The 12,094-nt window shown below is 37.8% G+C and overlaps 1 protein-coding gene and 2 long non-coding RNA genes across 7 annotated transcripts; 1 reads left to right on the top strand and 2 right to left on the bottom strand.

Annotated features, from left to right (window-relative positions):
- Positions 1–333: 333 nt before the first annotated feature.
- On the bottom strand, positions 334–4,222 carry LOC307156732. The gene is made up of 4 exons (XR_013820794.1): positions 3,997–4,222; positions 2,770–2,912; positions 2,318–2,415; positions 334–966 (listed from the first exon to the last, which is right to left on the bottom strand). It is a non-coding gene; the product is annotated as an uncharacterized lncRNA (long non-coding RNA).
- A 1,541-nt stretch (positions 4,223–5,763) lies between these two features.
- On the bottom strand, positions 5,764–8,322 carry LOC307156730. The gene is made up of 3 exons (XR_013820791.1): positions 8,308–8,322; positions 6,422–7,250; positions 5,764–6,260 (listed from the first exon to the last, which is right to left on the bottom strand). It is a non-coding gene; the product is annotated as an uncharacterized lncRNA (long non-coding RNA).
- A 96-nt stretch (positions 8,323–8,418) lies between these two features.
- Positions 8,419–12,093, top strand: LOC307156728 (uncharacterized protein). Of its 5 annotated transcripts, none has more exons than XM_079868222.1 (5): positions 8,419–8,435; positions 9,952–10,100; positions 10,272–10,365; positions 10,501–10,588; positions 11,283–12,093. In XM_079868222.1, the coding sequence occupies exons 2-5, from the start codon at positions 9,977–9,979 to the stop codon at positions 12,003–12,005; spliced, it is 1,029 nt and encodes a 342-aa protein (XP_079724348.1). In that variant the 5' UTR covers positions 8,419–8,435; positions 9,952–9,976; the 3' UTR covers positions 12,006–12,093. The 5 variants fall into 5 exon arrangements, with proteins under 5 accessions (XP_079724348.1, XP_079724347.1, XP_079724346.1 ...); XM_079868221.1 differs by lacking the exon at positions 8,419–8,435 and adding an exon at positions 8,534–8,685; XM_079868220.1 differs by lacking the exon at positions 8,419–8,435 and adding an exon at positions 8,534–8,737.
- The last annotated feature ends 1 nt before the right edge of the window (position 12,094 follows it).

Raw genomic sequence — 12,094 nt, 5'->3', positions numbered from 1 at the left:
TTGTATATATATATATATATATAAATAAATGTATTCCTGGGATTGCAAAGCTAAATTTTCAGCATCATTACTCCAGTCTTCAGAGTCACATGATTCTTCAGAAATCATATGCTGATTTGCTTCTCAATATTTTTTTTCTTTCTTAATGATGAAAACGAAAGTCTTTCTTAACTGATGAATAGAAAGTTCAAAAGAACAGCATTCATTTGAATAAAATAAAATATTTCGCAATGTTATGGATTTACTGTCACTTTTAATCAACGTAATGCATACTTTCTGAATAATTATCATTAAAAACCTAGTGTTCTATACATTTTCTGAAAATATTCTTTTCCTCACAGAAATCCATATGACTTCAGAAGACTTGAAATATAGAAAACAAGTCAAACAGTTTATAGTGCTTTTTGGAGCTTGACAGCCCCCAGTCACTATGAAATGTCATTGTATGCAAACAAGCTACATTAAATTAATTAGGGTTGTTCTAATGAAACAAAAATAACAGTGAGTAAATAATGGCAAAGTTTTGATTTTGGAGTGAACTACACCTTTAATTTAAGGGAGAGTGCAGTGAGTTGTAGGTTGGTTTAGTGGGTCAGTTCCTCTCTGCATTTGTGCTCTCAGATGTTTTACAGGTGAACTGTTGCAGGTTTTCGCTTCTGCGTCCTTGACACAGTTAGCGACCGCATCTGTGTCCGATTCCTCCTTGCCAAACTGTCTCCTTGATGATGACGGAGCAGGGGCCAATCACATTTCTACCACCTCGTCTCTTGGGTGGCGAGAGATGAAATGGAGACTACAGGAAGATAGGTTGAGGGAGCACTTTGGAGTTTAGGGGGACCGAAATAGATGTGACACACAACAGCTCTGCAACTGCCCAGTTAGACTAATGAGGCGAGGTTGAAGGAGAGGGATGCTCCCGGAGGTGCACGCGCTCACGTCAAAGCCCCTGCCCCCATCACCCGCAGCCTATTTCCGGAACAGAAATTCATTAAAATGGCCCCAGCGAGCAGGCTTTAGGGCCTCAACTGGGTCAAGGCAAAATAGTAAGCTCAAAGCATTCAACTCAATATCAATTTGTCATTTGACAGATTAGATTAGCCATTTTTCACACCTGCATCTCAGAGAAGAAACCACAGACCCTCAACACACATGGTTGACCATTGAGTTTTGGTTCCCACACACCTCACCCCACTCCACACCTATTCTCTGGTATATCAGTGATACTTAAATACATCTACAATAACAGTCAAACATTTGGAATATTAACAAAAATATTCATGTTTTTGAAAGAAGTCTCTCTAATGCTCACCAAGGCTGCATTTATTTGATGAAGAATAGAGTAGCAAAAAAGTACAATTTAGAAAGACTATTTTCTATTTATATATATATTTTTTTTTTAAATGTCATTTATTCCTGTAATGGTAAAGCTGAATTTTCAGCATCATTACTCCAGTCTTCAGTGACACGTGATCCAACAGAAATTAGCTACTCTGATGGTCAAGAAACATTTCTTATCGTCATCAATGATAAAACCAGTTGTGCTGCTTAACAAATCCATATTTTGGGGGGAAATCGTGATACACTACCATTCAAAGGTTTGGGGAAAGTAAGATAAAAAAAGAGACTTTTATTCAACAAGGATTCATTAAATTGATCAAAAGTGACAGTAAAGAAAAAATGTATAATGTTAAAAATAAAATCTAATTCTAATAAATTCTGTTCTTTAGAAGAAAATATTGATAAAATTTCCAATCTGATGCAGTGTTTTCAACAATGACACTAATAAGAACCATTATTAATAATTGAGCACCAAATCAGCATACTAGAATGATTTCTTAATCAGAACCATTGTTAATTGTGCAGCAAATCAGTATATTAGAATGATTTCTGAAGGATCATGTGACACTGAAGACTGGAGTAATGATCCTGAAAATTCAGCTTTGCCATCACAGGAATAAATTACATTTTAAAATATATTTAGATAGAAAACAGCTATAGACAGAAGAAGAAATAGTAAGAGTTGCTACTAGAATGCTATTCTAATTCAGTCAATGGCCAAATTCTGCCAAATTCAGCCAAAATCTTGCAAGACACCAGATAATAAATGTAAAATAGATACTTCAGATTACTGTGCATATTGTGGAAATGTAATAATGAAATAATGTTTTATGAACAATGCAAATTTAACACAACGGTTGTAAGCGGAGTCATCACAACACAGTTTAAATGAGTAATGTGAAGTTATTAGGATGTTGAAAAGGACAGCAGGAAGAAACCAAGCAGCAGTCTTGCTTTTATCAAATCTGATCAAACTTACAAGGACATGACTGCACGACATTTCTGTGACCTTTTCTTTCGGCTGAACAGAGTCCACTCTGTGGGTGTGTCCAACCACAACGCCACAGGCACCTGTCTCTGTGAAGGTCAAAGTGCTGTTTTTATACGTCTACAGACATGCATGTTTTATAAATAACGGCCATTATTTAAGCAATATTTTAAATAATTTCATTTATAGAAATTCAATATAGAAATTCAACACCCAGTTTCAACAAAGGGAATTCAGTTTGAGTGTTAATTATTTATCAATTCAACCTTAATTTAGCAAATTAATTAAATTAATCTACTCTGCCATTTAAAGAAACTGTATGAAATGGAGTGCAAACTGCTTAAGAATAGTATTGCATTTTAAATACAACAAGCAAGCAGCCTTTTTTTTTTTTATTGCACAAAAATGAAGAAAAGCAAACAAATTGCTTTCAAGGGCTTTACCTTTATCTTCTTGAACTGAACTGGTGCTTTGCCTATAAGGCCAGAAGGCTGGTCTATTCATCCATCACCAGACAGCTGATTCACACAAGTTTTTCCATGCTTTCTCCATAACATTTGCCAGAACAGTACGATAAACACATAACCTGAGGCGAGAAATACAAGGTTGGAAAACAGACAGTAAAATGGTGTGATTATGAACATCTGATTTAGTTAAGCAATATACAGCAGGTGATCACAGCCTTGCTGATTCGGGAGCCGGTCCAACTAGGATATTGCTTCTATACACAACAGTTCAACAAAGTAAGTTGATATTGAGTAACTTACACACACATATATATATGAGATTTTAAGCTATTGAAAGTAAATGCCCCTTTTCTTACAAAATAAATAAATAAACAAGTAATTGAAAAGTAAAAATCTTTATAAACCCACAAGTTTTATGTGAAGGAAATGGACTAGAATCAAAGATAACAGATAATGGCCTATTTAGTTTAGATTTAGCTTAAAATCTCATGAAACCCAAACCAGCATGAATTACATCCTTATCACACCTAAAGTAAGTGTACCATTTACTAAAATCTTTAGATTAGAGATATAGGTCTAAATGGGCGAACCTGCTCCTTCAAGTAGAAGCTTATCCTGGTAACTTTTCTTGCCTGTCTAAAAGGGGAGAAAATGTGTATGATGAATGAGCGAGGGACAGGTCCTCCCATGAGGCCAGGCTGGTGACTAATCAATAGACTGGCAGTGCGGCCTGGCTGGAGGGCTCTATATCAATCATAATGCACAAGCCTCGTATTCTCATCGACAGCACACAGTAGGCCAGAGACGAGTTGTTTCATCTATTACTCTTGGCAGATAGACCACGGGGCAACTGAGCTTGACACATTGCATTGTCAGAGTGGGAGAAACACTCACAATAAAAAGAAAAAGAAAAAGTCGAAACCTAAAGTTTGGCTTATTAAAGTAGGAGTTGAGATACATACCCCCGTTTTCACAGACAAGGCCCGGACTAAAATGCATGTTTGAGCTGTTTTAACTGAAAGCAACTTATCTTATTTTAAGATATGTAAGTGCCATTGTTTTGTCTCAAGATGCACACCAGCAATGTTTTTTTTTTTTTTTCAAAAAGCTACTGAAAGGTCCTGATTGAACTATACATAATCCTGGCTTTATCTAAGCCCTTTCTGTGAAACCAGGCCATGGAGAAATAAAGACAGACTTTACCTTGTTTGAGTTCCTTCTTTTGTGGTTTGTGTCCTCCTTGACTAGTGTAATTTGAGAGGTTTGTCCTGTCCTGCTTTCCTCCATTGCTTCATGGCCCTCACAAACAGATGCCATGCACTATTCTAAATGTGGCACTAGGATTATCATCAACACATTGCTCTTGTCAGCCTTCCTAGAGTTCTGGCGGTGTGACTTACTCTACTGTGGCAATTTAGGGCCACCTTGTGGTGTAAACCAGTTAGGCAAGTGCACCTGTTTACCACATGGTTTATAAAATAATAAAAAAAACGCCCTGTGCGGTGAGAAAAAGGAACAAAGTGTTCCTGCTGTGCTCAACAATCATATAGAGTCAGTTAACAGAAGAGCTGATCCACAGCTTGTTTACATTCGATGAACTGCTTTGTGCACACATTTAAAACCCAGATATTGCTGTATAATTGTGTATTTATAAAGAACTTTGTTCAAGAATAGGCTAACCTGATTTTCTCCCCATATGGATCCGAAAATGATCTTGAAACTCTAATGAAATTGAAAATGTGCTCTTTGGATTTAGACTTGTGCAGTAATTTGTGTAAACGGAAGGCAGTCAAAATTATGACCACAGGAATATCCTGAGTTCAGTAGGCTACATTCATTCTTATGTTAGTATTATTTGATCTGATATTTTTGCAGTTGATTTAAGGTGTTTCTGAATATGGCAGATCATTGTCATAAGTTTATCTATCTTTATACAGAAAATATTAGCAAATATTATTTTGGCTGTACTACAGCAATAAGCTATTTTTATTGTGTATATGACTGGTGTTTTAATATGAACAAACCATGTGCAGATTCATAATACCATTGCTATACCATTGAGTATTTTATCCTAAAAACTGCTGCAGTGTGTGATCGTCAACGAGTGGATTTATGAGCTGGTGTGAGTGGGGGCGGGGCCAATTTGCATATTCATTGAACCTGTATACTGAGGCAAGGGTGTAGTTTACATTCAAGCTATTTTAAGGCATTAAGTAATTACGGGGAAAAAACGTTTTAAAAATGTAATTTTGGTGATCAAATACGAGTTTAAGGGGGTAAAATGACTACAGAGCACTTTAAAAACACACACACAAAAAAAAAAAACCCACACGATTAGCCCCATTTATTTCAACCGTGCCAGTGCAGTGTACGGGGTTTAACACCAAATTTGAGGAATAAAAAGGTTCATTTTAAGCTAAATTCCACCCTATTCCACAAGAAACAACTCACATTACACAAACATGCATCTTGTATTCTCACCTTAAGAATATCCATTCTCTCCAGCAGCAGTCCTCAAGCGCATGGGCCCCAAATGTGCAAGACAACATTCAAAAGACCCCACACGTCAAATATTAACATTGGCACAATTTTTTTTACTTTAAAACAAATTCATTTTTTGATTCCAGATGTAAAATATGCTTAAAAAGTGTGATTGAGGCAGAGGGAACAATATGTTCTACACATTTTTGGCAGTTTAATATTCAGTCTCAAGTACTCTTGCAGAACTGAAAACCAGTTCTAAATGTATTTTGGGTCCATGAAAACCTGGTCACATACCACCATTAGGCCTTTATGTGCTAACATTAATACAACTAAAACCTTTATGAAAACGAAAGATTGATATATAGGCAATACCGATGTTGTCAAGCATGTGTGCATGCAGTCTTAGCATATATGCTAATTTTCCTGTCCCATATATTTGAATGAAACTCATACAACGTATAATAAACAAGAAACAAAACCAACATGAAAGTCAGATGTGTGTTTTAATAGTTAATACAATTATTTTTTAATTAATACAGTCAAGATTTACAAAAGTAAAGTTCTCACAAAATATGATCATATCACATGAGATGAAGATTTGAGTGCACTTGTGTGATCTCACATTCAAACATTTACCACAGTTACCCAGCAGTGATGACCAGGCAGCCATGTGGCTTTGTCCCAAGGCTCTGGGTGGGTTGCACAGACAGCTGAGATCCGTCGAGGAGGATCAGCAACCTGTAAAAGTCTCTCAAAACACATGCATCCGTTGGCAGAACAATGCATGCATGCACATTTGCTCAGAAATGACATTGCGACATCAGGTTACTGCAACGCTCTAACACCGCGTACATTAAGGGTGGAGCGGGTTTACCTGCAGACCACGTGGTGGTGACCGTACTGGAGGCGGGGCGTGGCGTACACGTCATCGCGTAGCTGTGACGCAGAGCTTTCCGCCTCCCTGAGTTGGAGTCTGCGCAATGCTGTGAGACAAGGAGAGCCGACAAATGAAACCAAATTCAACTCGTAACATGCAACTCAAAGAATTCTGTTGAACGCCTTGGCTTCAATAAAACATTGTTCGATACTACCACACATTTAAATAGTGCTAGGTTAACAATAAAACCATTGGCATTTCACGCACATATTACTGTCTATGGTTTCACAGCTTGCCAGGTCGTCGTCTCGTTCCGACGAAATCAAGTCAGGTTTCGGAAACACGTCAGATTTCATTCCTGAAGAACACGTCCTCGAAGTCTCGCTGTTGAAAGTCCAAAGATCTGTCGTAATCAGAGTCCGACAATGAGAAAATGCTCTCATCAAATTGGACATGTTGACTCTGCATTGACAAATCACGGCTTACATCACATGATGTCTCAAATGAAACATCTAATCGTTCAGCGTACACCAGGTCCATTAAATACTGGGTTGTGTTACTTGGTGCCATGGCAACCGGTGGAATGTAACTTTTATTCCTCGTAGCTGTGCCGTCGACACGGTCCAGACACAACTGTGGCCTCTTGACTGACCAGGCGCGGACCCGTCGCCTCCTTTCGCTGATTTTTGCACGCAAAAATGTCTTCCTCTTTGATTTTGACCATTTCTTCTTATGAACAGGCGCGGTCTCGGTGTCCTTCTGGTAGTTTCCGTTCATTGTCATAACTTCAAGACACATTACCAAAAAAAAAAAGAAACACACACAGTCTTTCGTTGCCTAACGTAGATGTGAGAAATTCAAAAATCACCGATTGATTGAAATATAACAGTCAAATTGAACAAAAAATTTGACGAGATTCAACTGCTGCTCACTCTTCGAAGTTCAAAAACGAATGACAAACGTGGCCAAGGAACGTGCGACTTACGTGCTTAACGAACTTGCGGAAGTGACGTTTTTCGTTTTCAACGAATCAGCTTTGAGAACGAGGTGACGTCACGGCTGACGTATTATACACTGCCGCCATCTTAGGTGGTAACTAGAATTGCATCCAAAATAAAAGTTTTTGTTTAAATAATTATACACAGTACACACACGTATATTATGTGTATAAATAAATACACATATACATGCAGATATTTAAGAAATATTTACATAATGTACTGTGTATATTTGAAAGCCCAACCTGAGATTGTTACATTTTTTATTAAACAATTTCACTTAACTGTGTTTATTTTGACAAATGTTATGTATAAATACAATTATATAGTTAGGGATGCAGAAAAAAAAAAGTACATTTGTTTATAAATATATTACAAATATACACTTGACAAGGTTACAATGTGCAATAACGTTTCAATTTCACAGTGCTATAATGAATGCATCTATAAGTAAACAATATGTGGATTGAATATGGATATTGTGCGTTAAAACCTATTTTTTTACAGTCTATGATTAAAACACTACTCGGCACAAGAGGGACAAAACCAGGGAGACTCTTCAGGAGGGGTTTCTACAAGCCATGATCACGAGACCATTGATTTGAACACAGTGCACCCATTGGGACTTATCAGCAAAACATTGCAGCATATTCAAATACGAAGAAAAGCCACTGGGAACTTTATAAACACACAAAAAAACAAAATAGGTAAACAAGCCATCCAACACATGCACGTACTTTTAAAACATCAGACCATTGTTTCCTGTTCCACTAACGTTACCCCGTTTATCGCGTTTTTAAACGCGTAGAGTGAGATAAGCTGAGATAAACGTTTGATCATTTGTTCTGTTAATCATTTACATTAGGTTAGTCAGTCTGATTATTTCTGCAGTGCTAAAGTTCAAGCAATTCCAAGTTCTGCGACAGTCTGTAGCTGTAAAAACAAAAAGTTATCTACAAAATAGTGATGGCCGCTTTCGAATCGTTGCTTTATGGAGCTTCGAAACCTTCTCGAATATTTTGTTCCGAATCAGCGCGTATTGAACTGGTCAAGTTGTTAAAACAAAAACAAAAAACATATGTTATGGAAAACATCTCGAAAAACATCCAAAACACACAAACATTTATTTTTTCCTAAACAAAAGCAGCGAGGTACCTTGTCGACCTCACCAAAATGTCGGCGCAGCCAGGACCCATGAGGCCACGTGACGCAAATGCGCCGTCTCGCTGCTCGAATCGATGATCTCGCCTCTTTGAAGCTCTCTGCTGCCATCTTTGAGAAACGTACGAAAAATAAGATGAATCTATTTGTGAAATACATTTTTACTTGCATCAATCTCTTCTTCACAAAATGTCCGATGTGTTTGTTCTTTTGACCATAAATACAAAAAACATTCCCCTTTCAAGTAATTCTCGTGATTGCCCGTATCGAAGGGCGTATTTGCATTAATGCACCGCCATTTACAATACAGTAACAGCACCGCCAGCAGTTTTAGTCCAACAGTTTCGGGACGTGAGTTTGTAAATATGACAAGTGAGTGAGTTACAATGTAAAAATGAAAGACAGCACATCGGGTCCTATCTTAGTGAGTATCGATCTTATTGCGCTTTTTTATGTCGATTCTAATTTTGAATTATGAGACATTAATGAGAAAAGGTGCAACATCAGATCTCGACACTAAGCTGCTCATTGAGTAGTCATAGGCGGGTTTGAGACCACGACACGACAGCCGAAACCAAACGGGATGCTTTTTACGTTCATAGTGACTGAATAATTGTGCTCATTAATGTATCAATAAACACACACACTGCTTAAGTTAACAAGGGCCAATAATAACCATAATATGTATCGCACAAGAACATAGGCAGCGGAACTGGCAAGGTTATAACAGAACCAGATGCATTATCGTTTTTCTCAACTCAAAAAAGTCGATGTATATTTCAGATATGACATTGAAAGTATCGCATACAGTGCATATTTGTCAAAAGCTAACACTTTCTGGTCACTATTACTGAAACAACTCTAAATAAAGATTTCCCCCCTATAATGAACTCGAGATGTCGACTGGGAATCGAAGTTCCTCGAGGATTATTTTGTTGTCTTGTTTTTTTTCTTCTTCTTTTAGACACATAACGATTCAGAAAGGCCATTCACAAGGCCTCCCTTACACAAATGCACGTGATAGTGCATCAAAATCTACCAGAAATGACAAATTAAAACTGAATATGATAAGACATTTTAGCAGGGCAGTTTTCCACGAGGGTGCGTACATCTAGTGTGTTGATTTTAAATAGCCTATATATAAATATACAGACTTATATGCGGTATTTTCATAATATACCATGTTTATGCTGTAGTAGGTTTCTCCATTCACAGGTGGGGATGTGACTGTCGACCAATACTAAATTATAAAGAAACTACAGTTTTACGAAGAAACGATTTTGAAAGTAATTTAATTGTTTTTTAAGAAGTAGCCTACATCCTAAAAGGTAGAAAATGCTTTAGTTGCGAAGCTATAACGTATTTTATTTATGTAATAAATGTTTGTACTTTATAGTAGCCTATACTGTGTAGTGTGCGATGCATCTGCAAAAAATATGTATGTTTCATAATCAATTCCACATTTTTAAAGGTTTATACTAATTTGTAAATTTTTCCTGTTCAAGACGATCTCACTTTTCCTGACATTTTATATTGGTGGTATCACAGTTAGTCCAGTAGGTGGCGGTATGTATTGACTCTGACCGCCGTGGATTAACAGCAGAAGGAATAAACGTAACCCTCCATTTTCTCTTCTAGTGCCCTTCGCTTGTGCACTAGCGCCATGAGTAGCGCACTTGATGACTCAAAGACAACAGACGCAAGTATGGACCACGAACTTTACACTGTACAGAGTCCCTCCGAGGACATTAAGGATGGCCCAGATCATGCAGAATTCATTTATAAGAGTGAGTAGCGATTAATGGTATGCATTTAAAGTCCCGTTGCATTTAATTAACTGTCCAATTTTAGCAGTTTAGCATTGAGCTGGCCACGTAAATTGGATGCATGTATTATACAAATCACGTGTCTCACCGATATTAATATCTGCATGTGTCTTAATGTGTATGTGCATCAAGTGTCAAATGAAGAATTTGTTAGATTCGTGAAGTTGCGTGTGACCAACGACTCACTTTTCACTGGAAAGAGAAATTCTTCAACTCTGGCTTATAGGTAAAACAATAAACACCAACACACGTGCATAACCATTCAAGTCTTTGCACCAAGAAATAAGTATACTGTAGATGTTTATGCCAGCAGCCTGCAGCAATCAGTGTTTAAAATCTGCATTTGTAATCTGTGCTATAGGGCCATCTTGAAAGAACTGGGTCTGCAAAGGGAAATTTCTGCCAGCCAGGCGAGGAGGAAATGGGAAAACCTAAAGATGAAGTATAAGGTATATGCTAATGCCATGTCATGAGTGTTCAGCGGTTCTCAATCCTTTTATACAGGCCCCCAGCACTGTGCATTTTAAATATTGCCCATATGTAGCACACCTGATGCAACTTAGAAACTCCTCATGAAGACCTTTCAATCTTCAGACAGTGCTCTGCTGCATATATATATATATATATATATATATATACGCACACACACACTCATAGAATTACCTAGAATGTCATTAAATGTAAAGATCACAAACAATATGTAATAAATATCTAAATAACTATTTGAAAAGTATGGTAATAGGATGAATGTATTATATACCTAAACATAAAATTTAGTTAATTTTGTGTGTAATTTTAATTAATGACATTTTAATATTATACATCAGAATTTCATTACATTTAAGAATGACAAATGATATATTTATATAATAAAAACCTCAATAACTATTTAAAATGTATGGTAGTAGCATGAATGTATTATATACATACACATAACATGAAAGTTACATACAAAATTACATTTTAATAAATATAAACATCAGAACGTAATTTTGATTAAATGTATATATTCATATTCTGTTTAATAATTATTTACATATATAAGTAAACATCATACTGTGTAATCACACTCTACACCCCTAATCTGCATGATCTTGCACTCTCCTGCTCACAAACTGTGTCTGTGTGTCTTGTGTGTATCAGGAAATGAAGAATCCCCCACCTGGCGTCTCAGTGAACCCCACTAACTGGCCGTGGTTCTCCCTCATGGATGACGCCATGGAGGGAAGGCTCGCGGGAAGCGAAGTCACCGTAGACACTTCTTCTGTGGGCGATGACAGCGAGTATCGGCCGAACAACACCACGCGCAGGAGGAGCAAGAGGGCGCGTGAGCCGAACAGAAGCGAGATCGAGTTGTTCGTCGAAGAGGATGACATGATGTCTGAGGAAATGGGGCGAGACAGGGCAGATCTAGACAGAGACAGGGATGAGATGGAGCACGAGAGAGCCATACTGGAGAGCGACAAAGCCGCTATTGAATACGAGAGGATGGTCCTGGAGCGGGAGAAGATGGTTTTAGACCGAGAAAGAGCAGGAGTGGAGCGAGAACTTGCAGCACTGGACCGAGACAGGGCCTCACTAGAGAGAGAGAAAGCCGCTGTGGAGAGAGATAGGGCCTCTGTGGAGTACATCCGAGCTCAGCTGGAAAAGGAAAGAGCGATTCTTGACAGAGAGAGGGCAAAGCTTGAGCGAGAGCGTGCCGTCCTTGAGCAGCAGCGTGGGATGGAAAAGGGGGAGCAGCCGGCTAATCTGAACGACAATTCAGAAGGAACTGACACCTCTATTCCCTTAGTGATGGAACCGGCCTCCTTAGAGAGGAGGCAAAAATTCCTCAACCTCTTTGAAAAGCTCATTGAGAACTTCTAAAATAGAACTAATTGTTCTGAACGGGACCCATTATGTAAATGTCATTATTTTTGTACACCTTCTGTTTGAAGTAAAACCGTTTACTGTTG

This window comes from Squalius cephalus (assembly GCF_949319135.1).
Source record: "Squalius cephalus genome assembly, chromosome: 4".
Taxonomy (NCBI): Eukaryota; Metazoa; Chordata; class Actinopteri; order Cypriniformes; family Leuciscidae; genus Squalius; species Squalius cephalus.
The sequence above is the reverse complement of the archived record's forward strand: the minus strand, read 5'-3'. Positions and strand labels throughout refer to the sequence as shown.